Raw genomic sequence first — 26,577 nt, 5'->3', positions numbered from 1 at the left:
GCGGCCTCCGCCCTCACACCACGCACTTTGCGTCCGGCTTGCGCGAACCAGAGACTGCCAATCACCCACCGCTTGGGCAGAACCGCGTCCAGGTGGCAGGGACCCCCGGGCTTCCACGGAGGGGCTGCAGCCGCGCTCTTAAAAGACTGGAGCAGCGGAGAGAAGGGGCGGGGCGCAGGCCGGCCTCCGGCGAGCCCCGCCTCCGAACGCCCCGCCTCCGAACGCCCCACCCACAGACTGGCCCCGCCTCCCGCGGCTCCGCCCGCAGGCCCCGACCTCGCCCCGCCCTGCGGCGCATTGTGGGATCCGTGAGCCTGGGTGGCGGTGGACCAGGCGCTCGGTCATGGGAATCCCGCAGGTGAGCCCCTCGGTCCATCCCCTTTCCCCGGGGACCCCGCCGCGTCTGGTTCTGGGCACTGGGCTCCGGACCTGCGGCCGCCACCGCCGAGCCCGGCCCCGCCGTGCTCTGGGGCCGCCGTGCATGCTGGGGTCCTGGTACCGCATCTCCGGGCGCTGGACCCCGCCAGGCGACACCTCGCGGAGCTGGCAGGCTTCTGCGCTGGGCCTGGGGAGCCACCCCGGAGCGGCTGGTTGTGCGCCCGCGCCACCCCCGCCCTGGGCCCTGGCCCTGCGCGGCGGTCACGCTCTCCTGTCTCCCCGCAGAGCCCGGTGCTGCTTGCCTCCCTGGGGGTGGGGCTGCTCACTCTGCTCGGCTTGGCCGTGGGTGCCTTCGTGGTTCGGAGGTCCCGACGGCCGCAGGTCACTCTCCTGGACCCCAATGAGAAGTACCTGCTGCGGTTGCTGGACAAGACGGTAGGTGGTCGGGGCAGGGCGGTGCTCCAGGACAGAGGAGGGGACGGCCTCGGCCTCCGCAGTGGCTGGCGGTCCCAAGGGGCTTGGCCAGGCGGACCCTGGGTGAAACCCTTGTGTACCCGCCCTGCAGACGGTGAGCCACAACACCAAGAGGTTCCGCTTTGCCCTGCCCACCGCCCACCACGTCCTGGGGCTGCCTGTGGGTAAGGAAAGCATGGCGCGGGCTCCCTCCCGGGGTCTCCTGTGAGGGTGATTGCCCTCCGGGGGTCACCTGCTCCACCTGCTCCATCCTTCTCCTCCACACACCGTCCCCTCCCGCTTGGCTCTGGATCCTCCAGGCTGTGAGGTGCCCCTGGACCCCTGCAGGGCGTGGCGTCTCGGCCTCCAGCACCTGCTACATTCAACAGCCTGCCTCTTTCCTCCCCACCCCCTCCCCTCCCCCAGCAAACACTTCTTTCCCCACGGCCCAGACCCCTGACTCCCCTACTGCTGCCCAGGTCCTGCAGTGACGTTAAGGCAGCAAGACCCTGTTCTCTTGAATCTCTCTGAGCCTTTCGAAAGGTAATGGGTGCAGCACATCCCAGCTGCCCTTATACGTAGCTCTGCACGTGGTCCCCAGGCAAACACGTCTACCTCTCTGCCCGAATCGATGGCAGCCTGGTCATCAGGCCGTACACGCCTGTCACCAGTGATGAAGACCAAGGCTACGTGGATCTTGTCATCAAGGTAAGCTCCTGGGGCGCCTTACCCCACTCTCTCTTCCTCGTATTTGTAGAATCTTCCAGTATTTGTTTCATAGCAGAAGAGGGAGTACCTTTTGCGGATATGGGGAAAGACAGTGTGTGCATGCCCACGTGAGTGTGTGCACCTGCATGCCCTGCTCTGGCCTGGGGAGGGTCAGAAACCAGTGACAGTCCAAATAGGGTATTTTCCTTCATCTTACCAGGTCTATTTGAAGGGAGTGCACCCCAAATTTCCTGAAGGAGGGAAGATGTCTCAGTACCTGAACAGCCTGAAGATTGGGGATGTGGTGGAGTTTCGGGGGCCGAGCGGCTTGCTCACCTACACCGGGAAGGGTAATAGCCTGTCTTCTCCTTGTAGGTTGCTCACCTACACCGGGAAGGGTAATAGCCAGGCTCCTTGAGCCTGGCTGCCACTTCTCCAAAGCCTACGGTACTCCTGGTGTGTGTGTGTGTGTGTGTGTACGTACATACAGTATAAGGGCCAGGCTCGCCCTTCCTTCTGAACACAGCTAATCCTACAGAAAGGCAAACTTCTCAGCCCCATTTGCCACAGGGCGCTGTTCCCTGTCCACTGGAGTTCGCCAGCCAGGAGAGCTATGGAGATGAGTCATACAAACAAGCTCTCTCCACTCCTTCCCTCTAAGATCTGTCCCCCAGGCTGCGCTGGGAGGAGAGCCAGGGCGAGCTTTCAGTCTTCCCCCAGGACAGCTGGGTACATTAGCAGCCCCTCCGGAAAGGCGCACCTGGCCCCCTGCCCGTCGCCCTCACCAGGAGCAGCCGATGCTGGCCTGTGGCCCTGCACTCCCTGGTGGACAGACAGTTCTGGCCTCATTGTCCCTCAAGTGTATTATTGTCAGGGCTGGCTCAACTCAAACCTCCACCCAAGTTCCAGGATCAGATTTCATGGTAGCTGCTAATCTGGCCTGGGGCATATGTTCAATTCTATTGTTGTTCCCTTGGTTCCCTATTTTTACTTTGTCCCTCTACCCCTCTCTCCTCTCGACTTCCTAGGGAATTTTAACATTCAGCCCAACAAGAAATCGCCACCAGAACCCCGAGTGGCAAAGAAACTGGGGATGATCGCTGGAGGCACAGGTGCCTGTCGCGTGAGGGGCGCTCTCTCCTGCCTTTCTTGATTGTGCCCAGGCAGAGTCCCAGCTGACCCTCTGAAGATTTGGTAATCGTAGCCAACCTGTTAACCAGGGGAATCCCAGCAATGCCTAGACTTCTGAAAAAACAAGGCGTAAGCAGATAGAAACCTAGAACATTTCAACTGGTAGAATAACAGGTGGGCTCTCTTCACACTTAGTAGAGCTAACAATTTTTAGGTAAGTGTTAAGAGAAGCAACTGGTGATGGCTAGTCAGGAAGAAAACAAGTCACCCCTGGACACTTCCAGGGAGTGGGGAGTCTGATTAAATTCTGTGCATTTTAGCCACTTGTAGACCCTTAGATAAGGATCTGTGAAGTAGGTATTAGCCTTTCCCATTTTTTTTAAAGATTTTATTTATTCATCTGAAAGGCAGGGTTACAGAAAGGCAGAAGCAGAGAGAGAGAGAGAGAGAGAGGTCTTCCATCTGCTGGTTCACTCCCCAAGTGGCCACAACAGCCAGAGCTAGTCTGATCTGAAGCCAGGAGCCAGGAGCCAGGAGCTTCTTCCAGGTCTCCCATGTGTGTGCAGTGGTCCTAGGACTTGGGCATCTTCCACTGCTTTCCCAGGCCATAGCAGAGAGCTGGATGGGAAGTGGAGCAGTGGGACTCAAACCAGTGCCCATATGGGATGCCAGCGTCACAGGTGGCAGCTTTACCCTCTACACCGCAGCGCTGCCCCCTGGCCATTCCAATTTACAGATGAGAAACTGGAGGTTCGGAGAGATTAAATGGTTTCCACTGGGTTGTTTCATTAGACGCAGGATTGGTACGCGGCTCTGCCTGACTCCAAAGTACTTGCATTTAACCTCTGCCAAGTCTGCTGTTCCAGAACCCTCATGCCTGAATCAACAGATCCTTGTAATCACCGATGACATCATATCATTTGAGTCCTAGCCCCTAAGGCTCTTTCCGAGGAAGAGTCTTAGATTGGTTTCTTAGCAGCGTTTCCACAATGTGAACTTCATGTGGATATTGAAGGTGTCTAGAAATACGAGCGCTGTAGATCCTGCAGGAGGGGGTTGGAGGGTTTACTAGAGGGAGATGGAGTAAGTGAGTGGGATTAAGGTGGAAGCAGCCGGGCCAGGGCCGAGGGTGCGGCCACCGCATCTCACGTGGGGCATCTGCGTGCAGGAATCACCCCGATGCTGCAGCTGATCCGGGCCGTCCTGAAGGACCCTGCGGATCCCACCCAGTGCTTTCTACTTTTTGCCAACCAGGTTGGTTTGCACTTCTCAGTCCAGGGACTTCAAGGTTGCTGTGGGGACCGGACAGACAGATGGGCAGAACTGGCCAGATTCCTCCCCTGGCCTGGACGAAAGAAAACAGTGAAGGTGTCCAGGGCTGATTAGACTCTCGGGCCCTGGCTAAACATCCTGTCTGTATTGCTTCATGATGTGTCCATGGAGGCTGCTCCCTGTCCTTGCCCTCAGCCAAACGTCCTTAAGTCCATGTCTCGCTTGGTCCCGGAACTTTAGCATCCTTGCAGCCGCCTTTTCTGTCTTCACTGAGGAGTTGTCGCTGCAGAGGACTTTCTGCTGTGGGCCCGAGGAGCCTCCTAAGGCCTGTTCTCCTTCGCATTGCAGACGGAAAAGGACATCATCTTGCGGGAGGACCTGGAGGAACTGCAGGCCCGACACCCCGATCGCTTCAAGCTCTGGCTCACTCTGGATCAGCCCCCGGAAGGTACCTGCTCCCCGACTCCTGGCCATCTCAAAATGCCCACATCATCCCAACCGAGGCCTTGCCCCTCGCTGAGTCCCTAGTCCAGTGAAGCCGCCCCTCCCTGACACTGCCACACTGCCAAGTCTCAGCGCCCAGGCACAGTGGCCTCCTGGTCGCTTTCTCCCGATTCCTGTCCACTGGGTCAGTGGCAGGAGTAGCTGTTGCTACCTTCCCAGCAGTCTTTCAGGGCCCTCCCCGATGACCCACACCTGCCAGTGTGGCTCGCCAGCTCCAGTCCTTTCCTCTCCCCTGTACTTCAGGTTGGGCCTACGGCAAGGGCTTCGTGACTGCGGACATGATCCGGGAGCACCTGCCCGCCCCGGGGACCGACGTGCTGCTGCTGCTGTGTGGGCCGCCGCCGATGGTGCAGCTGGCCTGCCATCCCAACTTGGACAAACTGGGCTACTCGCAGAAGATGCGGTTCACCTACTGAACACCCTCAGCTTGCCTGCGAGTGTCCCCACTCAGTGCTTGAGCACTGCAAGCCCTAGATGCCTTTTCTGAGACCATCAGCCTTGTGTGTGTCACTCGGGAGCTGAAATCCAGATGGTGTCTGCAGGAACAGCATTCCTGCGGCCAGGGGGATGGGCCAGGGCTGGGGCCTTCCCTCCGATCAAGTCTCCCTGTGATAAAAAAGCCGGGTGAGGCCCATGGAGTCAGAAAGAAGGGAACCTGAACGTTTCTTCCAGGATGGCCTGGTTCCTGGATGGCATCATTGTCTCGCCTGCTCTGTGCCTGTGATGTGCGTGTGATGTGTTTTACTTCACAGTCAGTACCCTTAGCCTCAAGGGCAAAGTCTGTAAATGAGCGTAGGAGTGCAAGTTCAGTGGCCTGTGGACATTGTCTTAGGGAGATGGCAGGGCAGGAGGCAATGGTTTCTCCAAGCCGCTAGACCTCAGGCAGAGGAGCCGTGGAATGTGTGTGTGTGTGTGTGTGTGTGTCCATCTCGGCCCCTGCCCAGGCAAAAGGGAAATGGCTGCTTGTGGCAGGAACTTCTGGCTATGCAAATAAATGGGGCTGAGGCCCCGGCGTGATACCCAAGGTGTGATTGTGTTGGGAGTCCTTTTCCGAATGTTCCAGGGCCTGGGGAAGAAGGGTCCCAGCATAGAATTCTCGCGAGCTTCCAGAGAGCAGCTGTGCCCTCTGCTGAAACATGAGCTACCCCACACTCTGCGAGCAGCTACCCCACACTCTGCGAGCAGCTGCTCCACCCCTCCCGGGAAGACCCTGAGTGGGGGAAGGAGTCACGCACAAGGGGACACCTCTGAGCCCAGTGCCCCTCCCTTGCTCCGGCCACGCCCCCCCCCTTCCTCCTCCGGCCTTGTCTTTACCACGTTCATTCCTCAGGGCACCTGGCAGACAAATCCAAATGCTGCCCTTCTGTCTGGCACAGGATCCTCTGCTTTAAAAAGTAACTTGACATCACTGGCCCCGGCCAGGCCTGGTGACGCCTGGACAAAGGCGGCCTCCCCAGCCCCTCTGGCCTCAAAGTGTGACCCAAGCCACTCCCTCCAGGTCAGCAGCTTCGGATTCTTCTTGTTGGTCTACCAGAGCAAAACAATGCCCCAGGCTCAGGCGGAGGCCACGTGGTTTTTCTGCGTGGAGCTGTATGTTGCTGTCTCCCAGGCCCCTTAGAGAAAGCTCGCGGGACCCTCAGAACTCAGCCCTCCACCGAGCAGTGTCCAGGGATCCATTTGGCAGGATTCCAGCAAACATGTCCCGATTAGTGAGTGTGGTTTTGCTTTTTTTTTTTTTTTTGACAGGCAGAGTGGACAGTGAGAGAGAGAGACAGAGAGAAAGGTCCTCCTTTGCCGTTGGTTCACCCTCCAATGGCTGCTGCGGCCAGCACGCTGCGGCCGGCGCACCACGCTGATCCGATGGCAGGAGCCAGGTACTTATCCTGGTCTCCCAAGACACAGTCCCAGGGGGCGGCGCTGTGGCACAACGGGTTAAAGCTCTAGCCTGCATGCCAGTATCCCATGTGGGTGCTGGTTCGAGTCCCGGCTGCTCCACTTCTGATCTAGCTCTCTGCTATGGCCTGGGAGAGCAGTAGAAAATGGCCCAAGTGCTAGGGCCCCTGCACCTGCTTGGGAGACCTAGAAGAAGTTCCTGGCTCCTGGCTTCAGATCTGGCCATTGTGGTCATTTGGGGAGTGAACCAGCAGATGGAAGACCTCTACCTATCTCTGTAACTCTATCCTTCAAATAAATAAAATAAATCTAAAAAAAAAAAAAAAAAGTCCCATGGGGCCAGTGCTGTGGCTTAGCGGGTTAAAGTCCTGGGCTGAAGCGCCGGCATCCCATATGGGTGCTGGTTCTAGTCCGGGCTATTCCACATCCAATCCAGCTCTCTGCTATGGCCTGGGATAGCAGTAGAAGATGGCCTAAGTCCTTGGGCCCCTGCACCCACGTGGGAGACCAGGAAGAAGCTCCTGGCTCCTGGCTTTGGATCGGCGCAGTTCCAGCCGTTGCAGCCAACTGGGGAGTGAACCAACAGAAGGAAGATCTCTCTCCCTCTCTCTCTCTGGCTCTCCTCTCTCTCTGAAACTCTGACTTTCAAATAAATAAATAAATTTTTAAAAAGAAAAAGTCCCAGATATATCACCTCCAGAAAGGCAAATCTTTTTATTATTATTATTATTATTATTTACTTATTTGAAAGGGAGAGAGAGATCTCTTTCATCCACTGATACACTCTACAACTTGCCAAAGGTCCAGACCAAAGCCAGGAAGGAGCCCAGAACTCCATCTGGGTCGCCCATGTGGGTGGCAGGCGCCCAAGTACTTGAGCCATCTCCTGCTGCTTTCCCAGGCACTTAGCAGTGAGCTGGTTCAGAAGCAGAGCAGCCAGGATTGGAACCAGTGCTCCGATGTGGGATGCTGGCGTCACAGGTGGGGGCTTAGCACACTGCACCACAACACTGGCCCCCAGAAAGGCGAATCTTACGATTGTTGAGTTCAGTTGGGGAAGCAGCCAAGCAAAGAGAATTTCCACCATGGAAGAGCACCATTCCTTGACTTGCAAGGGTTTCTGCCTTATCCACTTTAAAAACATCATTTAAGGACTTGTGTGCCTAGCGCTGTGCTAAGCCTTGAGGGTACAACAGTGACCAAGACTAGTCTTAGACCCCCAGGGAGCTCATTCTAGATAGACAAGTGACACGTCGGTACAACACAGTCTCAGTCCCACTGCAGTGGAGCTACACAGCAGGCCCAGAAGGGGAGGAGTTGAGAATAATTCAGAGAAGGAATAGGAGAAACAGAATCAACATATTTTGGTTAACAGCCATGTACTAGGCACTATGCTAAGAATTCGGCATTGTTTAATCCTTACGATAGTCTTGTGAGTCAAAGATTAAGCATTTACCAAAGGCCATCCAGCTGGCCAGTGCCTGGCAGAGCCTGGATCTGAATATGGGATCGGCTGAGGCCAACGCCAAACTTACAGCCAGGCGCCGTGAAGTGCTTGGATTTTCGGCAGACCACGAGGGAGGGCAGCCCAACCAAAGGAGCCGCTTTTACAAAAACCTGGAGGAGTGAAGGAAGTTTTTGGAGAGCCAGCAGTTTTTTTTTTTTTTTAAGATTTATTTATTTGAAAATCAGAGTTACACAGACAGAGAAGGAGAGGCAGAGGCAGAGAGAGAGAGAAAGAGAGAGAGAGACAGGTTTTCCATATGTTGGTTCACTCCCCAGATGCCCACAACGGCTGGAGCTGAGCCGATCTGAAGCCAGGAGCCAGGAGTTTCTTCCAGGTCTCCCATGTAGGTGCAGGGGCCCAGGCACTTGAGCCATCTTCTACTGCTTTCCCAGGCCATAGCAGAGAGCTGGATCGGAAGTGGAGCAGCCAGGACTCGAACCAGCACCCATATGGGATGCCGGCACTGCAGGCAGCGGCTTTAGGCGCAGTGCCGGCCCTAGAGCCAGCAGTTCTTGAGGCCCAACATGCACGAGGGAAATGGGGGAAGATGAGGCCTGGGATGGGTGAGAGGCAGCTTGTGAACTCCTACAGAAGTGGAGCAGCTCTGAGGTTCCTGCAGTGGGCAACACAGTCACAGCTAATGCTTACGAAATGCTGATGTTAAAAAACCTGCATGTAGGGGCTGATACTGTGGCATAGCCGGTAAAGCCGCTGTCTGCAGCGCTGGCATCCCATATGGGCGCTGGTTCAAGACCCGGCTGCTCCACTTCCAATCCAGCTCTCTGCTATGGCCTGGGAAAGCAGTAGAAGATGCCCCAAGTCCTTGGGCCCCTGCACCCGCATGGGAGACCCGGAAGAAGCTCCTGGCTCCTGGCTTCAGATTGGTGGAGCACTGACTTCTGTGGCCATCTGGGGAGTGAACCAGCGGATGGAAGACCTCTCTTCCTCTCTCTCTCTCTCTCTGCCTCTCTGTAACTCCGCCTTTTAAATAAATGAATAAATAAATAATCTTTTTTTTTTTTAAAGACGAAGCCCCTGCATGCGTTATCTCACTCAATCCTGAGCCAGCACTCGGCTCCCATTTGGAGAGGTTCCCTGATGTGCATCAGATCACAGGCTGACCAGGGGCAGAGCCTGGGTCTGCGTGGCTCCGCAGCCCCGAGGAAGATCGTGGGTTCCTGGGTCCACAAAGGCCTTGCGTGTGTGCCACCCCAAAGAACTGAAGAAGCGCCCGGTCCCCCGAAGGCCGCACCGCCCTGTCTCCCAGGTGAGCACTCCAGGTGCACGTGGAGCCGGCACGTAGCTTTGGCCCGAAAGCCAGGGCCAGTCCAGGAGGCGGGGAACACGGGGTTGAAGAGGAGGGACCGAGCGTTGGTGATAGACTTGCAGGTTCTCTCCCGGCGTAGAGGGCACAGTGGGGGAGGGGAGGACTCAGCATTCCTTCCCCGGGCTCGGTCTAATTCTTTGCAATCCTTCTCCATCACGCGCCCCAGCGCGGCTTTCGAGGGGTTTGGCACCGGAGCTGCCAGGCAGAGTGTGAGCGAAGGAGACGCGGGGAGGGAGGACTTGCGGCGTGCCGGGTGCGGGGGCTGGGCCGAGGGCCAGCCGGGCCTCCGGGGCAGGGCCGGGGGCGGGCCGGGCAAGAGAGGCGGGACCCAGGGGGCGGGTCAGGAGGATGGGGCGGGGCCCAAGGGGGCGGGCCGGGAGGATGGGCGGAACCCGGGGGCGGGATGCTGGGCGGGGCCTGGGCCGGGCCTAGTGTCCGGGGCGGGGCCCAATGGGCGGGCCGGGAGGGTGGGGCGGGGCCCAGGGGCGGGGCGGGGGTAGGGGCAGGCCGGGCCTCCGGGGAGGGACCGAAGGGAGCAGCGCTGTGATTGGGAGTCCGGGAGGGGCGTCTGGGATTGGAGGCGGCGAGGAGGGGCCCGCGAGGAGGTGACGCGGCTGCGGAGGTGACGCGGTGCGGTCGCGCGCCCCTTCCGGCGCGGGGAGGGCGCTGAGGATCCGGGGCTGCTCGGCCGCAGGCGGCCTCCAGCGCCGCGGGATGTAGCGCCCGGGACCGCGGCCCCCAGCAGAGCCTGCCCGCCCAGCCGTAAGTGTCCCCGAGGCCGGCCGGTGGGGCGGGAACTCGGCTTGAGCGCGGGCGCCCGAGCCCGGCCAGCCCCGCGGAGGGGGCAGCCGTGGAGCACCCCGCCCCACGTCCCGAGGGTCCCAGGCGGCGGCCCCCGGAGCCGGGCGCGCCTCCGGCTTCCCGGCGGTCGGCTTGTAAACATTCCGGCCCCCTGGCCGCGCTGGGTCTCCCTCCGGCCGAGCCTCGGCTCTCGGCCGTCCTGGGGCGTGCGCGGGGCCGACCCCGACGGCGTCCGGGCCTGGGTCCGGCCCTGGGTCCGGCCCGACCGCCAAAGCCGAGCCTCGGCCAGGCCGCGCGCGTGGGCGGTGGGGTGCGGGCCTGGGTCGCAGAATCGGCTCTCTGCACGGTCGCCGGACCGTGGAGGTTCCTCGGCCAGGGCTTGGCAGGTCCGAGCAGGTGGTGCCCCCGCCCTGCCGGGGTCGGAGGGCGGGCAGGTGGGCAGACTCCGCGTTTACGGCAGCCCTAAAAGCCGAAATGTGAACCACTGTGGGGAAAAACGGAATTCCGCTGCCTGAGGACGGTGGGCTCGGAGGATGCTGTGTTAGTGTGGGAATTGGGGGCTGCACGCCTTGGGTTTTTAAGGTGGTGACTAAGGGAGGCGCGCTCCCCCCTGTCTGACGCTTCGGGGCAGGATGAGAAGCTGGCCAGCGGGATTTCGGTTCTCACAATTTGGGGCGTCGGCGAGGCGGCAGGGGCCCGGGGGGGCTGCAGGTCCCCCACGTCTTGGCCTCGAGTCCCGGCTAGGAAGCCGCAGGGATTCAGCGCCTGCTCCCGTCGAGTGAGGCCCGTGCTGGCCGGGACTTCTCAGACAGGCACAGTGGGGTCTGTTTACTGCTTTTCTGCTGTGATGGCGCAAGCGCCGATGCTGAGGTGTTGTGGCGTCCGCACCCTGCCAGGAATTTAGACGGGGCGGCGCTGGGCGTGCTGCAGCGTCAGGGTCGCCGGCTCGCAGCCACCGCGTCTCTGTCCCAGGGGGAAGTTTCCTGTGCCCAAGTGTGGGTGGCCCCTGGGGAATCTGCCTGGAATGCTGCTCTTAGGTCCTTTTTAGGATAGATCTCAGCAGCTGTACCTAATTGCTAAGTGCGGTTCGCAGGGGTCAGGAAATTAACGTGATTTCGAAGGAAACCGATTCGCCAGCAGGTGGGGGGGAGTGGGAAGGCTAAGAGGGGGCCGCTTAGGCTCCCGCTGCCGGCGCCGACAGAGGGAGTTCGCCACCTTAAGTAGGTTTTCAGGCGACCTTTAGTTTCTTCGCTCTGGCCTCATTTTACCTTTCCAAGGCTCTTTATGAAAAAGTGGATTATTCACCGCCCTGGGGCTGTGTCCTTTCACGCTCAGCGTTTGTTCTGTCCTGTACCCTTCGGGAACACCCTGCTCCTGTCTACCAATCAAGGCCTTTTCTCCCACAAAATCCTTCTTCCTTTCTTGGTCACTTCAACTGAAAGTCAAATTGAGCTTTTCCTCTGAATTCCTCCAGCACTTAGCCTTGAAGTGATACTAACAAGTTCTTTCCCCTCTTAAAATCGAGGCCGGTAACTGTGTCACACCTCTCTTGGCCTTGTCTCTGTAGCCGCAGCACCATGCGTATTGTGAGCAATCAGTGGGTGTCTTCGGATTCACAAATAGAATTTGCCCTTCTTTCTAGGCCAGTGAATCTGTTCTGTTTCCCTGGGAGATTTCCCTCGACTCCAGACGGAAACCCTGACACTCCTGCTGTGTTATCCTGGCCCGGGTACTTGTGGTCCCACTTGGTTAATTATGGCTCCCCCCCACCCCGCAGTGCTGGTGCTCATCACAGTTGTTCTGCACAGAAGCCCCTGAGAGCACCCTCCAGCCAAACCAGTCCCCAGTGAGTGCCTCTTAGGCCCCCACTGGTCTGCCTGCTCACTGGGGCTGCTGGGGTGCACAGCATAAAGTGGGTGCCGTATTGGGCACTCGTGCATCTGTAGTGTCTCTGGAAGATGGGTATTGAAAGCAGACTGGCATGAAGACCCCTCAGTGGTGTGTGCAGTTCATTTGTTCTGGTCTGTTTTTTGCATCATGACATTAGGGAAGTTTGCCTGTCTCTGTTAGAGACAAAAGGCCTCTGGTGCTGGGAGAGCTGTAACTGGGGCAGAGCTGCGGAGGAAGGGAGGCCCTGCATCAGCGACCCCCGGCGTCGGCGGGGGGCTCTCCCGCGGGGCACTCTCAGTGCGGGCTTTGCCGTGAGCCCCGTGTCCCCAGCAGTGACGCTGCTCTCCTGTGTCGTGGAGACGACCGTGTTCCCTGTGCTGCTAGACAAGTTCAGATTTAGGGCACTGACATCCGCGAGCGGGGCCTGCGTGGATGGAGCCTGCCGCAGAGCGTCTAGGGAGCTCAGATGAAAAACTGGAAGCAGCTTGGTGTGCCGTTGACTGCAGTGAAGGTGTGTGCTAGCACCTGCACAACGGGAGAAGGAGTGTCTCCACCACCCGTAAGGGAATCTCTCTCCAGCTAACCGCTAGAGATCCAGAGTCAGTCTCTCCCGCAAGTTTAACCCAGGATTATCTTATTCATGGGAGCACAGCCGCCCCCCTGGCTCCACGGCTTTACTCCCTGAGATCCTAGATTTAGGCAGTTGGAAAGCCCACTGGCTGGGAGTTATTAGCTTGAGTTGAGGAAATCCCATCAAAAATGCGCTCCGATGGAGTTCAGCTCAATCATGATTTGCTATGTTGGGTGTGGCAAGTTTGAGGGGAAAAATATTTCCTCTAAAATCCGTGAGCAACAGAAAGCTGGCAGAAAGCTCAAGTGTATTTTGGCTCCAGGTCTGAATTTCCCAGAATCCATCTGTACCGTAGGGGGAATCTCCCGGAATCCGTCTACACCGTGGGGGGAATCTCCTGGAATCCGTCTACACCATAGAGGGAATCTCCCGGAATCCATCTACACCATGGGGGGAATCTCCCGGAATCCGCCTGTACCGTGCGGGGAATCTCCCGAAATCTGTCTACACCATGGGGGGAATCTCCCGGGATCCATCTACACCATGGGGGGAATCTCCCGGGATCCATCTACACCGTGGAGGGAATCTCCCGGGATCCATCTACACCGTGGGGGGAATCTCCCAGGATCCATCTACACTGTGGGGGGAATCTCCCGGGATCCCTCTGTACCGTAGGGGTTGTGCTGACTATAACAACTAAGACAGTGGTCGTGAGCCTGACTGGAAGGGATGTTCCCAGGGCCTGGTCGTGCCTGCTGCTCTTCCTGCCACCGCCCACCCTCTCTCCCTTTCCTGTCGCTGTTGCTGCAGTTTACAAGCCCCCACTGGACGGTGGACGTTCCTCGTGATGGCATGCTCTCCAGGACGTGCTTCCAGGCGTGAGGATGTATTTTATGTGCTGAGGTGTAGCTGATGGCTGCTTTGTGATGTCACTGGCCTGTCCATCAGGTTTGGTGGCTCTGGATTTGGAAGATGTGGAGGGGGTGGAAGCTCCTGAGAGGCAGGCTGGCTCAGGAGTTAGGAGAACGTCTGTGATGGCCAGGAGCCTTGAGGACGTAGACGCTTTCTAGACCAAATGAGGAAAGAGTAAGAATAGCAAACTGGATTCTGCTTTTGATTTTTGCACCCTAATTGCCCAACTTGGAGTTAAGCGAACACAATGTGTGATCGGTGATCATTGGTTGAGGGGGTCCTCTCCCCGCTGCCTGTCCGGAGCAGTGAGATTGAATTACTTACGCTGTACGTGTAACAAGTCGCCCTTATGCCATCTGTCTAAGCTCTTTGGAGATGGTGACATCACTTGTCCAACTTTGTATTCTGTACGGTACCTGAAGATTCTTTAGGGGGGCTGGCGCTGTGGCATAGCAGGTAAAGCCACTACCTATGGTGCCGGCATCCCATATGGGCCTGGTTGGCCCAGCCCTGTCTGTTGTGGCCATTTGGGGAGTAAGCCAGTAGATAGAAGATCTCTAACTCTGTCTTTCGAAGAAATAAATCTTAAAAAAGGAAAAAAAAAATTGAATGAACAGGGCAGACTGCACACAGTGAGCATGACTTGGCTTCTCGGCACCAGCTAGAGTTCTTGCCTTTTCCTTGTACTGTGGGGCTCTTGTATCCCCTCCCCAGAGCAAGCCAACCCATTCACTGCACATTTAACAGGTGTGTTTAGCACTAGCACCCTAAAGAATTGTTTTTTAAGATTTATTTATTTATTTGAAAGACAGAGTCACAGAGAGGCAAAGGCAGAGAGTTAGAGGTCTTCCATCCACTGGTTCACTCCCCAAATGGCCACAACGGCTGCAGCTGGGCCAGTCTGAAGCCAGGAGCTTCTTCCGGGTCTCCCACATGGGTGCAGGGGCCCAAGCACTTGGTCCATCCCCTGCTGCTTTCCCAGGCCACAGCAGGGAGCTAGATTGGAAGTGGAGCAGCCGGGACTCAAACTGGTACCCATAAAAGATGCCAGAGCTGCGGGCGGAGGCTTCTTTGGCTGTGCCATGGCGCGGGCCCCCTCGTTTAATCATCTTTTTTTGTTGTTGTTGTTTTTATTTGACAGGTAGAGTTATATATAGACAGTGAGAGAGAGGCAGAGAGAAAGGTCTTCCTTCCGTTGGTTCATTCCCCTAATGGCTGCTACAGCCAGTGCTGCGCCGATCCGAAGCCAGGAGCCAGGTGCTTCCTCCTGGTCTCCCATGCGGGTGCAGGGGCCCAAGCACTTGGGCCATCCTCCACTGCCTTCCCGGGCCTCAGCAGAGAGCTGGACTGGAAGAGAAGCAACCAGGACTAGAACCCGGCCCATATGGGATGCGGGCGCTGCAGGTGGAGGATTAACCAAGTGAGCCACGGCGCTGGCCCCTTCAATCATCTTGAAACATGAGGTCTGACCCAAATCAGAGATGTGTATCTTGACCTGTGTAGCGTTGCATCCCGAATGCGAGGCTGTTTGTTTAGCTGTGTTTCTGCCTTGGGTCTGCTCTGTGCTTCTCTCAGACCTCTCCAAGATGCCCAAGTCTAGTTACATTTTTGCTGGTGGTATAGATTATTTCTTCGGGAAGCTGTTTATTCAGCAGCCTGTCATTTTAAGGAAGTGTGTTTTCAGGTCAGCCTATTGAGAAACGTTTCCTAATGTTTCTTCTGGTGGGGGCCGGGATCTCCCGAGGTCCTCAGGGGCCTCCAGTTTCCTGTTCTCCTTGAGCTCAGCTGTTGACTGTGCGCGGGCATCTGCCTTGTCAGAGGCTTGCACATTTAGGGGAAGAGGAACTGTGCGCGTTGTCACCACGTAAGCTCTGCCTGCTGTGCGGTGAGCTGTTGTCTGTCTCTCTCGGGCTAGGTTTGCCTGTTGCTTTCAGCTCTGGTTCTGGGTTGAACATGTAGTATGAGGCATGACTGTTCTGAAACTTGAGGGCAAATTAAAGTATTAGTCAGTGTTCCCCAGCCAGAACCAACAGGGTGGATGGATGGAAGAGAAGGGATTTATTGGGCAGCTGGCTCACATGATAACGAGGACTAAGTCCCATGACAGGCCATCTGCAAGCCGGAGGACGAGGAAAGCCGACAGAGTGGCCTCGTGCACACCCAGGGTGCCAGCAGCCTAACTCATCCACACGTGGGGCTGCTGGCACAAGTCCCAGAGCCCAAAGGCTGGAGAATCTAGAGTTTTAGATGTCCAAGGGTGGAAGCACGTCTGGCCGTGAGAGCGAAGGGGGAGGGGGGAGGAAGAAATGAATTCTGTCTTTCCTCTGCCTCTCTGTTCTGTCCGGGCCCGCAGCCCATTAGATGGTGCCGCCCACAGTGAGTGAGGACACAGCTTCCTTACTCGATGCAATGATTCAAACACCAGTCTCTTCTAGAAACAACCTCACAGGGACACCCAGAAATAATGCCTTATTAGCATTGTAGGTGTCCCCTAATCTGTTCAAGTTAACACAAAAAATTAGCCATCCCACCTGATTGCATATATCCAATGCAGTCCCTTAGAAGAAACTATAATTACTCTTGGATAGAAACTGGTACAGGATGCCAAAGATGTTTGCATTCCTGGCGAACAGCCATCAACAAGAGAGTGTCTTGTACGGGAGCAAAGTCGCGTCTCCTGTGACCAGCTCACTCCATGTGCAGGTGTGACTTGGCCCTCTTTGCAGTGGCCTGTGGTTATTAGGGCTTGGGTAACCACCGCAAGGAAATTCTTAACATCTGGCCACAACTTCCCTGTGTGTAATAAAGTCCCTTGTCTGGAGTCGGGGAGGGGAGCAGAACAGTAATTTGCAGCACAAGTAAACATCTTTGGGACCAGCTCCCTCCTTCTGGTGTTCTTGGCATCTCCCTGAGGCCTGGTGAGAGATTGCAACCCCAAGTCCAGCCCAGGAGAACCGAGTGTTTCTATGCCTTTTCCTAGAAAACCGAATTCTGGGTTTCTTCAGTTTCCCTAAAGGATTTGTGTTCCTTTTTGTAATTTCTGAAAACCTAAACTGAGTGGGGCTTAGCTTATGTCTGTGGTGGTTGGGACAGGCTCTTGTGCAGCCAGTTATTAGGGGTGTGTGTGTGTGTGTGTGTGTGTATTGTTTGTGAGGCAAAGGGCAAACCTGGGGCTGCCTTCTTGCTTTCAACTTCCTGCTGCCAGGTAATATTGCTTGCTTTAAGGGGAGATTGTGATGAAATCTTACTATCCAAGGAGAACCCAGCCTGTAATCCTATAATGCCTATAGAATTAGCAGATCCTACAAACAAATTTCCTGCTGGTCATCCCTCGCACAGGCAAGTGGCTTTTGTATGCAAAACACATTTGTCAGAGCATTTGTAGGTAAAGCGCAACTGAGTCAGTTGGTGTTTAACTCATTTCTGAGCCTGGGTGATCGGACAGCAGCTGCAGCCCCGTGGCGGGAGTGATCGCGCAGACTGTCCTGCTGCAGGGACTCCACACCTAGAGAAGGAGTGGGGGTGGGGTAGCTTGTCTCGGTGGTGACTGTTTGCAGCCCTGTCGGCAGGATCAGCAGGTTCTTAATACAGAATGCTATTAAAGACAGGCAGGAATAGAATTCTTCTAAGCAATTCGTTGGCTTTCAGAATTGAAGACACGGTGTGTGTGGATTAGCTGTGTCTTAGTATTAAATTATGGAGGTGAAACTATAAGAGGAATAAATCGACGACCTTCACATTGTGTTTGATTTCAGCGTCAACCATCACAGGGAGATCTCTGCCTCCTGGGGCTGAGAGCCCCCGACCTCCCGCAAGCTGAGGCTGCAGGGTACTGCGGTGCCAGCCTGATGTCTTCCCACAAAGGATCCGCGGCAGCACAGGGCAACGGGGCACCTGCCAGCAACAGGGACGCAGACTCGGTGGAGCTGACCGAACTGGGACCCCTCTTAGAAGAGAAGGGCAAACGAGCAGTCACCAACCCAACCAAAGTAAGTCGCTCCCGGAGCCGTTCCCCGGCCAGGCGCGCGCCCTGGCCCTCTGTCGGCCGCTGTGCCTTAGGATCCGAGCCCCCCAGGAACATCTCTGTCCCAGGTCTCATCGGTATCTTTTTGCCTGTTTTTTCCACTCTGAGTTTCTGGGAATTCACTCCTCTTTGTAACCCCAGCATTTAGCACAAGGCCTGAAAGCCAGGAAGGGGAGGGAGCAGTCGGTTAGGAGCGCGCTCGACGGCCTATAGCAGCACAACTTCTGCAGCTTTGACAAGACAGCGTCTCACGTGAGAGGTTCTGGAAGGAGCCGGCGCGTGGCTGATAGGTGGGCGCACGCCTGTCAAAGCCCGTCTTGCTCCTCAGTCGTTCTAGGCGTTGTCCGTCACGCACACTACTCCCTGGGGATGAGGACACCTCCTTCCCTCTGGAAGACACTCCAGGACACGCGGGCCGAGGGGAACGACGCCGTTACATTCAGCCACAATGGAGGCTCCAAAGCGAGTCTTTTCCTTGGGCCTGAGTAGCATTGCCACCCTGAAGAGTACAAGGACTTACCTAGGAAGAGAGACGGTGGATGTTGGGATAGGCAAGCAGAATCTGCATCGCAGGATCTAAGAGGGACTGTGTGTTTCAACAAGAGGGCGAGGGAGCAGCCCAGAGAAAGGACAGGACTGCCAGGGTCTCCATCTCCATGGCTGGAGGCCTGGGACGGAGAGAACGGTCTCTTTGAATGGTCTCTCTTCTGCATGGGTACTGGCTCTTGCTACTGCCGCCGTCTGGGGAACCAGTTCTGAGCACTGACCCTCCTGGGAGCCTCCGTGGATACAAAGTTGCAGTCAAATAGCATCCCCAGAGTCAGCTCACAGAACTAGGAACAGAATTATGAAGGCAGTCAGAGACTCTGTGCCTACTTGACAAGTTGAAAATGTAGTGGTCTGAAAGAACTATTTGGAAATTGGGGGAAGCTGAGATTTACCAGCCTCAAGAGAAGGATGGGCCGTTGTCTTTTTTTTTTTTTTTTAAGATTTATTTATTTATTTGAAAGGTGGCGTTAACAGAGAGAGCTAGCTTCCACCCATTAGTTCAATCCCCAAATGGCTGCAACGGCCAGGGCTGGGCCAGACTGAAGCCAGGAGTTTCACCTGGGTCTCCCATGTGGGTACAGGGGTCCAAACACTTGGGCCATCTTCCACTGCTTTCCCAGGCACATTAGTAGGAAACTGGATCAGAAGTGGCGCGGCCAGGACTTGTACTGGTGCCCATATGGGATGCCAGCACTGCAGGCAGTGGCTTAACCTGCTTTGCCATAGCACCAGCTCCATCATCAAGTCATTTTGTTTTTGTTTTTAAAAATTTATTTATTTATTTGAAAGGCAGAGTTAGAGAGGTCTTCCATATACTAGTTCACTCCCCAATTGGCTGCAACAGCCAGAGCTGGGCCGATCCAAAGCCAGGAGCCTCTTCCAGGTCTCCCAGGCTGGTACAGGGGTCCAAGGACTTGGGCCATCTTCCACTGCTTTTCCAGGCCATAGCAGAGAGCTGGATCAGAAGAGGAGCAGCCAGGTCTCGAACTGGTGCCCATATGGGATGCCGGCACCGCAGGTGGCAGCTTTACCTGCTATACCACAGCGCCGGCCCCGCCATCCAGTCTTAAACAACACCTGGGGCTGGTGTGCTCGTCCCCTGTCCCTCAGCTGTCTTCTCCGCCAGGACCTGTCTCCTGGTGCCAAGTGGAACTTCCACTCCCGCGTTTACAAAGTGTTCATAATTTCAGACCACAGTGTTGTGAACCAGTAAATATGGGGGTACTTTAAAAGTTTGTAGAAAACTGGGGTGTAAAGATGAGTTTATTTTGGTATGAAAAAATTGAAATCTTTGCATGCAGTTTTTTCTAATATACATTTTTCATGAGCTTTTTGAGTATCATGTATATAAATTTCAAATCTTCTTGTACCAAAATGAATGCATCTTTTACTTGCGTCGCCCATGAACTTCCCCTCGCATCCTCCTGTCGTGCTCTGGCCCTGTGTAGGAGAGAGGCCGGCAGAAAGCACTGAGTTGTGTTTCTCTGCTGCTCGCCAGGCCTGGGGCGGCACAGCGGGTGAGGGGACTCCCTGTGTTTTCCCGCAGGCTGAAGAAGAGCAAACATGCCCGGTGCCCCAGGAAGAAGAGGAGGAGGTGCGGGTGCTGACGCTGCCCCTGCAGGCCCACCACGCCATGGAGAAGATGGAGGAGTTCGTGTACAAGGTGCAGCTCGGGAGCCTGTCCTGGGAGGGCGAGGGCGGCCGGCTTACCTGGACGTTCCCGCTGGCGAGCTGCCGTGGGCCCAGGAGCTTTCCCGCTGCGGGCGGGTTTGTCTTGTTGGTTAAGGTGAAGTCGAGGTGATGCAGCCTGGGCAGATGTTTAGTGCCTGCTGTACCCGGCATTGTTCACAATAGTCTAAGCAGGGGTTCTCTGCTGTTTTATGCTAAGAAGTCTATGTCAGTGCACTGCGGTGCTGTAGGTTCCTTTGTGACATGCCACATGAGCAGTATTGCTGAACTCGAGTAGAAGTGTACTTTCTGAGTAGTGGTGAGCATTCTGAAATACCTGCAGAAGTAGCATGCGAGAACATCAGAGGTTTCTGTTGGCGACAAAGCCATATGTTCTAATGCTCTGGTCCGTTGCCTACATCTGTAATTGAGGGAAATCCTAAATGCAGTTAGAGGTAAATGAAAACCAAGGTCCTTTTTTCCATCCAAGTTTTCATCCACTCCCTGGATTTTGTCCATGGTGCACAGACCCTAGACTCAGACCCCTGCTCTAGACCGTAGAAGTCACGGCCAAAAAGAACTGAGAGTGTGACCGCGGGAGGGATGGAGCGGGGCAGGCCGTCTCCTGGAGAGGGACGGAGAAGGGCTCGTGTGTTTATAAAACCCGAAGTGAAATTTGTCTTCATTCACTAGTTCAGTTTTGAAATTTCAAGTGGCCTAAAGGAGGTGTGGCAGATTTGTTTTAAAAGCTGAAAATCGCGTACGAAAACATATCCAGATACACAATCGTGAGACAAGGACGTCGCAGTTTTTAGAAAGCGGTCAGAGTCTGAGTCAGCGCCCTGGTAGCCCACACAAGCTGTGACTTGTCTCAGCTGGTCCACGCTGCTTCCCTGCTCGTCCCAGGGACCAGCGGAAGCTTGCCCGACAGCTTCCCAGACGGGGTCTCGGGGCCCCTGCTCGTCCCTGGGACCAGCAGAAGCTTGCCCGACAGTTTCCCAGATGGGGTCTCGGGGTCCCTGCTCATCCCAGGGAGCCAGTGTTTGCCTAGCGCGAGCTTGCCTGTTGCAGGTATGGGAGGGCCGCTGGCGGGTCATCCCGTACGACGTGCTGCCCGACTGGCTGAAGGACAATGACTACCTGCTCCACGGCCACCGGCCGCCCATGCCCTCCTTCCGGGCCTGCTTCCGAAGCATCTTCCGCATCCACACGGAGACCGGCAACATCTGGACCCACCTGCTTGGTGAGTGGCTTGGGTCGGGGTGGGGGGAGGGGATCCGGCTTTGTTTCCTTAACCACCAAGGGATTGTGTAGCCTTTGTCCTTGGGAAGGAAGGCCCGTGTAGTTGCTCTGGTTAATGGATAGCTGGAGTTGTACCCCCCCCTTTTTTTTTTAAGATTTATTTATTTGAAAGGCAGGGTTACAGAAACAGTGAGAGGGAGAGACAAACAAAGAGAAACTTCCACCTGCTGGTTCACTCCCCAAATAGCCACAGAGGCTGGGCCTAGGCCAGGCTGAAGCCAGGAGCCTGAAACTCCATCCAGGTCTCCCACGTGGGTGCAGGGCCCCAGCACTCGGGCCGTCTGCTGCTTTCCCAGGTGCATTAGCAGGGAGCTGGATTGGAAGTGGAGCAGTCAGGACTCGAACTGGCACTCAAATGGGATACTGGTGTTGCAGGTGATGGCAAAACCCGTTATGCCACAACACCAGCCCCTAGAGTCGTGTCTTTAACGCCTAGTGACCTTGGTCGGTCTTTGATGACTGATTCTAAAGACTGAGGGTAGAAGGCCTGGAAATAAGAAATTGGGGCTGGACATTCTCATTATCCCTGGCAGGACTGTTCTAGGTGGAGGCAATTTCTCTGCTTCCTAAGTCCCCACTGTTTAAAGAGAATGAAAAACACCTGCAGTTCCCACAAACTGGCTTCAACTTCTGATCCTGCTGCGGTTCGCGGGTCTGAACCCATCAGCCGCCAGCGTGTGCGCGTTCCCTTTCTCCTCACGGGTTTGCTTTTTCCTCCCTACAGGTTTCGTGCTGTTTCTGTTTTTGGGAATCTTGACCATGCTCAGACCAAATATGTACTTCATGGCCCCCCTCCAGGAGAAGGTGGTGTTCGGGATGTTCTTCCTGGGCGCAGTGCTCTGCCTCAGCTTCTCCTGGCTCTTCCACACCGTCTACTGTCATTCAGAGAAGGTCTCTCGGACTTTCTCCAAGTGAGTTGAGGGCGCAGCTACAGAAGTCCGGGCACTGTGCCCGCATTGTGTGATGCTGGTGGGACAGGCTGCTGGGAATGCCTGTAACTCCTAACGAGCCCTGGAAATCCTCAAGTGCCAGATGAACAGAGTTTTTCTTTCCTTTTGGTGAGAGACAGAGAGGGAGCCCCCGTCTGCCAGTTCACTCCCCAAATGCCAGCAGTGGCTGGGATGGGGCTGGGTTGCAGCCGGGCGCCAGGAACTCAGTCCAGGTCTCCCACGTGGGTGGCAGGGGCTGTAACCACTGGCTTCCAGGGTCTGCGCTGGTGGGCAGCTGGAGTCAGGGGCCAGAGCTGAGAGTTGAGCTCCAGTGCTGCTCTGGGGGACGCAGGCCTCTGAGCCCTGGACTAAATGGCTGCCCCGACAGGAAGGCTCTGTTGTGTGGCTCGAGTTGCGGGGACAGCTTTTCTCTCAAACACTTCGTGAAAAACTTGCTGCAGCCTCCTCAGCGGGTGGGAACCAGTGTGGAATGCATTTTCTGGCTGAGCAGTGCTGTCTTTTGTGAAAACCGGAGTGCTGTGGACTGCTTCCCGTGACCTGGCGCCCAGTACCAGCTGACCCCCCTGTGGGCCCAGCCACAGCGGGGCGTGGTGAATAGCGCGTGCTTCCTCTGCCACGGCCCCTCCCACCAGTGAGGGAGCGCTTATCTCTGCTGCCCATGCGCTGCTGGAAGCCCCAGATGTCCATCATCTACGCCCTCCCTGTCCCCCAGCTCCAGGCCTGAGCTGAGCTGTTTGTGTGCTTGTTTTGTTGTTTTTGGTTTTGGTGGTTAATTACTTTGTTTTTCCCAATAACACCAGTCCTAAGAACACATTTGCATCATTTAAAAAGTCAGCTAAGACAGAACGAGCTGAAGTAGCCCTCTGCTCCCAGAGTCAGGAGTTTGGTTTTAGTGCACATCTTTCAGAACGGGGCAATATTCGGGGCCCACCCTGCATGTGATCCAGGGGGCCAGCTGGATTGCGATGGAGCTTCTCAGTCCCGGTAGCCCCCAGGGGAGAGGGCCGTTCATGGCCAAGGCAGAGAGACAGTGGTCTGCACGCAGGGAGTCTCAGAGCCTTTTCCATTTTAACTTATTTGAAAGAGATTTTTTTTTTCATCCACGAGTTCACTCCCCAAATAGCTGCAACAACCAGGGCTGGACCAAGCCAAAGTCAGGACCATGCAGGCCTCCCTCACGGGGTTCTGGGACCCGAGTACTTGAGCTGTGTCACCTGCTGCCTCCCAGGGTGCACATTAGCAAGAAGCTGGATCAGGAGCAGAGTGGGGGGCTTGAACCCAGGCACTCCTGTGTGAGATGTGGGTGTCCCCATGTCCCCAGCAGTGTTAATCACTGTGCCACCATACCGGACCCCTTGCCACTAAAATGGTGGTGCTGCTTGACATTGGATTTTAATGGAGAATATGGGATGGAGGGCAGGGGAAGCGAAGACAACAATGATTAAATTTGAGAGCGGAGGAGCAGAGAAAGAACCCGGGAAATGAGCCATATTTCATTTCTCTTGTTGATGTGTTTCGTTTTTGTGGTTTTTTTTTTGGTTTTTTTTAGACTGGACTATTCAGGGATTGCTCTGCTGATTATGGGGAGCTTCGTCCCCTGGCTCTATTACTCCTTCTACTGCTCCCCACAGCCCCGGCTCATCTACCTCTCCATCGTCTGTGTCCTGGGCATTTCTGCCATCATCGTGGCACAGTGGGACCGTTTCGCCACCCCTAAGCACCGGCAGACAAGAGCAGGTGGGTAGGCAGACCTGGGTAAGCTTCCAAGGTACTTGGATCTTGGGTCTGATGGGCTCAGTCTTGGGCCCTAAGGTTTGCAGTTTGGGGACCCCACCTACACCCTGATTATTAGAACTTTTGAAATTAGCTCAGATTCTTAAGGCTAAGTTTTTTCCGCAAGTCTTGCGCTATTTCGGTGGGCTGTTACTAGGACAGATCATGACCCTGCTGTCAGTTAGCTGCAGGTAGAAATGGCTGCTCGCCGGTGCTGTGACTCACTAGGCTAATCCTCCACCTTGCGGCGCCGGCACACCGGGTTCTAGTCCCGGTCGAGGTGCCGGATTCTGTCCCTGTTGCCCCTCTTCCAGGCCAGCTCTCTGCTGTGGCCCGGAGTGCAGTGGAGGATGGCCCAAGTGCTTGGGTCCTGCACCCCATGGGAGACCAGGATAAGTACCTGGCTCCTGCCATCGGATCAGCGCAGTGCACCGGCCGCAGCGCGCCAGCCGCAGCGGCCATTGGAGGGTGAACCAATGGCAAAGGAAGACCTTTCTCTCTCTCTCTCTCTCTCTCTCTCACTGTCCACTCTGCCTGTCCAAAAAAAAAAAAAAAAAAAAAAAAAAATGGCTGCTCTTATACTTGGTTTAGAACAGTCAGGAACAGCTGGTACAGCCACAGGCCGGGGCCAGGTTTATCTCAGCTAGATTCTAATTTCACACTTTGATTACTTGTGGCTACACTACCAATACCACTGATCTTTAGCCCCTTTAGATTTCTTAAGTCTACAGTGTTTTAACCTTTATTTAAAATTTGTAAATTATATAATATTTAATATTAAATGTTAAGAAATTGAAGACTTATCAAGTGCCAGGCACTGTGCTGTAGACAAGGCTGTCAACAGGCTGGAAAAGGTAGTCCTGCTCTCTGGTCAGGTACAGTGTGGGCTCTCGCCTTGTGTGTTCGCTGCTAATCTGGGAAGTTAGGGTTCTTCCTCTTCTCTGGCTTGGGAAGCGCAGAGATGTTGCCGCCGGCTGGCGTGCTGTGCTTGCCCGGGCTCCTGAACAGGAGTGAACAGGAGGCATCTGTGCTTGTGAAAGGCCGTGGCACAGAAGCCGTACACGGCCAGCTCCCGTCCTCGTGCGGAGGGAACAGCGGGCTGTCACGAGTGCTGGGATCGCAGAGTGAGACAGCGAGCCTCCCCCGGGTGGCCGTTCCCCAGCGTGCTGAGCTGATGTCTGCTGCTTTCAGGTGTGTTCCTGGGGCTTGGCTTGAGTGGCGTCGTGCCCACCATGCACTTTACCATCGCCGAGGGCTTTGTCAAGGCCACCACGGTGGGCCAGATGGGCTGGTTCTTCCTCATGGCTGTCATGTACATCACTGGAGCCGGCCTTTATGCTGCACGCATTCCTGAGCGCTTCTTTCCTGGAAAATTTGACATTTGGGTAAGGAGTGACTCCTGCAGCAGGGCCTGTCCTGGTGAGTGACCGGCCCAGGGTGAAAGGGCCGGGTGGAAGGCGCGGAGAGACTCGGTTGTGTTGGTGGGTACGTACGAGGGCACGTACGCTGGGGGAAAGCAGCCAGTGTTCACACAGCGCTGTATTTGTGACAAGGATTGTGTGCTGACATTTTTCTGCAATAAACACGAATCGCTTCCACCATGGGAAGAGAGATTTTCGAGGAGAATGTGGACGAGGCAGATGCTCTCCTCTCGTCTCGGGTCCTCCCTTACATCATCCTAAGGCCTCTCCTCTGCTTGTCCCCGCAGTTCCAGTCTCATCAGATCTTCCACGTCCTGGTGGTGGCAGCAGCCTTTGTCCACTTCTACGGGGTCTCCAACCTCCAGGAGTTCCGTTACGGCCTGGAAGGCGGCTGCACTGACGACTCCCTTCTCTGAGCCTTCCCACCCGAGCGGTGAGGAGGAACTTCCCAAGTGCTTTTAAAAATAACTTCTCTGCTGAAGTGAGAGGAAGAGTGTGAGTTGTCTGTTTCTAGAAGAAACCTCTTAGAGAATTCAGTATCAGCCGAGCTGCAGCCCACGGTCACCCCACGGTCACCCCACGGGGCAGTACACTTGCATGTCCTTCCTGCCAGCCGGGCAGGGTGGCGACGGGCCCACCTGGCCGTCCCCTCCTCGGCACGGCAGCTGCTGGCCCCTCACAGAGACGGAACTTTGAAGCTCATGTTGAGATTTTACCCCTTCCTCTAACCATTTTGGGGAAAAAATTATGGACTGGGACTCTTCAGAAATTCTGTTTTTTTTCTGGAAGAAAACGTCCCTCCCTTACCCCGTCCTTACTTTGTAACCTGGCTTATGACAGGCCATCATTTTTGTAGCACACTTTTCACAAACAAGTATAACCTGGCCCCATCCTTCTAGGGCCCGGATCTGCTTACACAGCAGGAAGCATAAAGCCACCAACTGGTTCCGAGCCCGGCTAATCATGGAGGTGTGTCCAGGCTTCAGATAACTTGAGTTTTAATTTTTTTTCTTGGCAGAGTAATGTAAGATTAAAATGGGGAAAGATATTTAATATTTAATACTAAGCTTTAAGAAGAAACCTGCTATCATTGCTATGTATCTTGATGCAGAGTATGATGATAATAAAAGAACATACAGAAGACACTTGGCATTCAAAGATTCAACGTGCGTTGTCTCAACTGTTTGCACACAGCTCCAAGGGATTAAGACTAACAATTTCAGATCCTGCTGCGGTGAGAGTGAGCCGTAGGCATCACAGGCTGGTGGCATCTGTGGGCCGGTGTCTGAACCTAGCTGAGTTGTTAGCACCGGTTCCTCAACCAAGCTTTATTTTTCTCTGCTTGCTTCACAAATTATCTTACCAGAGAAATTGGTGTGCTGTAATAGTGTTTAATAATGAAGATTCTCAAAGGTGCTGGTAGATATGCCAGAGTTCAGTTACACTGAAACCACCTTGCCTGGGATTGTCTGATCAAGGGGTTATTCCGGGCCTTTCTGTGCCTTTGTGATTTTTTTTTTTTTTTTTTTTTTGACAGGCAGAG

General features: G+C 55.4%; 2 protein-coding genes across 3 annotated transcripts; both read left to right on the top strand.

Annotated features, from left to right (window-relative positions):
- Nucleotides 1-296: 296 nt before the first annotated feature.
- CYB5R1 (cytochrome b5 reductase 1) lies at nt 297-5,470 on the top strand. Of its 2 annotated transcripts, none has more exons than XM_008268565.5 (9): nt 297-358; nt 664-813; nt 944-1,016; nt 1,433-1,539; nt 1,760-1,889; nt 2,568-2,651; nt 3,839-3,924; nt 4,291-4,390; nt 4,690-5,470. In XM_008268565.5, exons 1-9 carry the CDS (start codon nt 344-346, stop codon nt 4,860-4,862), a joined length of 918 nt encoding a protein of 305 aa, XP_008266787.1. In that variant the 5' UTR covers nt 297-343; the 3' UTR covers nt 4,863-5,470. The 2 variants fall into 2 exon arrangements, with proteins under 2 accessions (XP_008266787.1, XP_069911207.1); XM_070055106.2 differs by having other exon boundaries at nt 1,760-1,937.
- A 4,357-nt stretch (nt 5,471-9,827) lies between these two features.
- Nucleotides 9,828-26,179, top strand: ADIPOR1 (adiponectin receptor 1). Its single transcript, XM_002717585.6, has 8 exons — nt 9,828-9,935; nt 17,103-17,336; nt 19,467-19,583; nt 20,660-20,831; nt 21,615-21,801; nt 23,390-23,577; nt 24,805-24,998; nt 25,322-26,179. Exons 2-8 carry the CDS (start codon nt 17,196-17,198, stop codon nt 25,448-25,450), a joined length of 1,128 nt encoding a protein of 375 aa, XP_002717631.1. The 5' UTR covers nt 9,828-9,935; nt 17,103-17,195; the 3' UTR covers nt 25,451-26,179.
- The last annotated feature ends 398 nt before the right edge of the window (nt 26,180-26,577 follow it).

Source organism: Oryctolagus cuniculus, chromosome 13 (genome assembly GCF_051225735.1).
Source record: "Oryctolagus cuniculus isolate XC-2025 breed Fujian yellow rabbit chromosome 13, ASM5122573v1, whole genome shotgun sequence".
Lineage (NCBI taxonomy): Eukaryota > Metazoa > Chordata > Mammalia > Lagomorpha > Leporidae > Oryctolagus > Oryctolagus cuniculus.
The sequence above is the reverse complement of the archived record's forward strand: the minus strand, read 5'-3'. Positions and strand labels throughout refer to the sequence as shown.

Excerpts from the sequence above, each read along its gene's own strand:
- CYB5R1 (XM_070055106.2), top strand. Across the intron at positions 1,540-1,759 it reads ACGTGGATCTTGTCATCAAG|GTCTATTTGAAGGGAGTGCA; the intron begins GTAAGCTCCTGG and ends TCATCTTACCAG. Across the intron at positions 4,391-4,689 it reads TCTGGATCAGCCCCCGGAAG|GTTGGGCCTACGGCAAGGGC; the intron begins GTACCTGCTCCC and ends CCTGTACTTCAG.
- ADIPOR1 (XM_002717585.6), top strand. The coding sequence starts at position 17,196 with ATGTCTTCCCACAAAGGATCCGCGGCAGCACAGGGCAACGGGGCACCT. Across the intron at positions 17,337-19,466 it reads CAGTCACCAACCCAACCAAA|GCTGAAGAAGAGCAAACATG; the intron begins GTAAGTCGCTCC and ends GTTTTCCCGCAG. Across the intron at positions 20,832-21,614 it reads CATCTGGACCCACCTGCTTG|GTTTCGTGCTGTTTCTGTTT; the intron begins GTGAGTGGCTTG and ends TCCTCCCTACAG.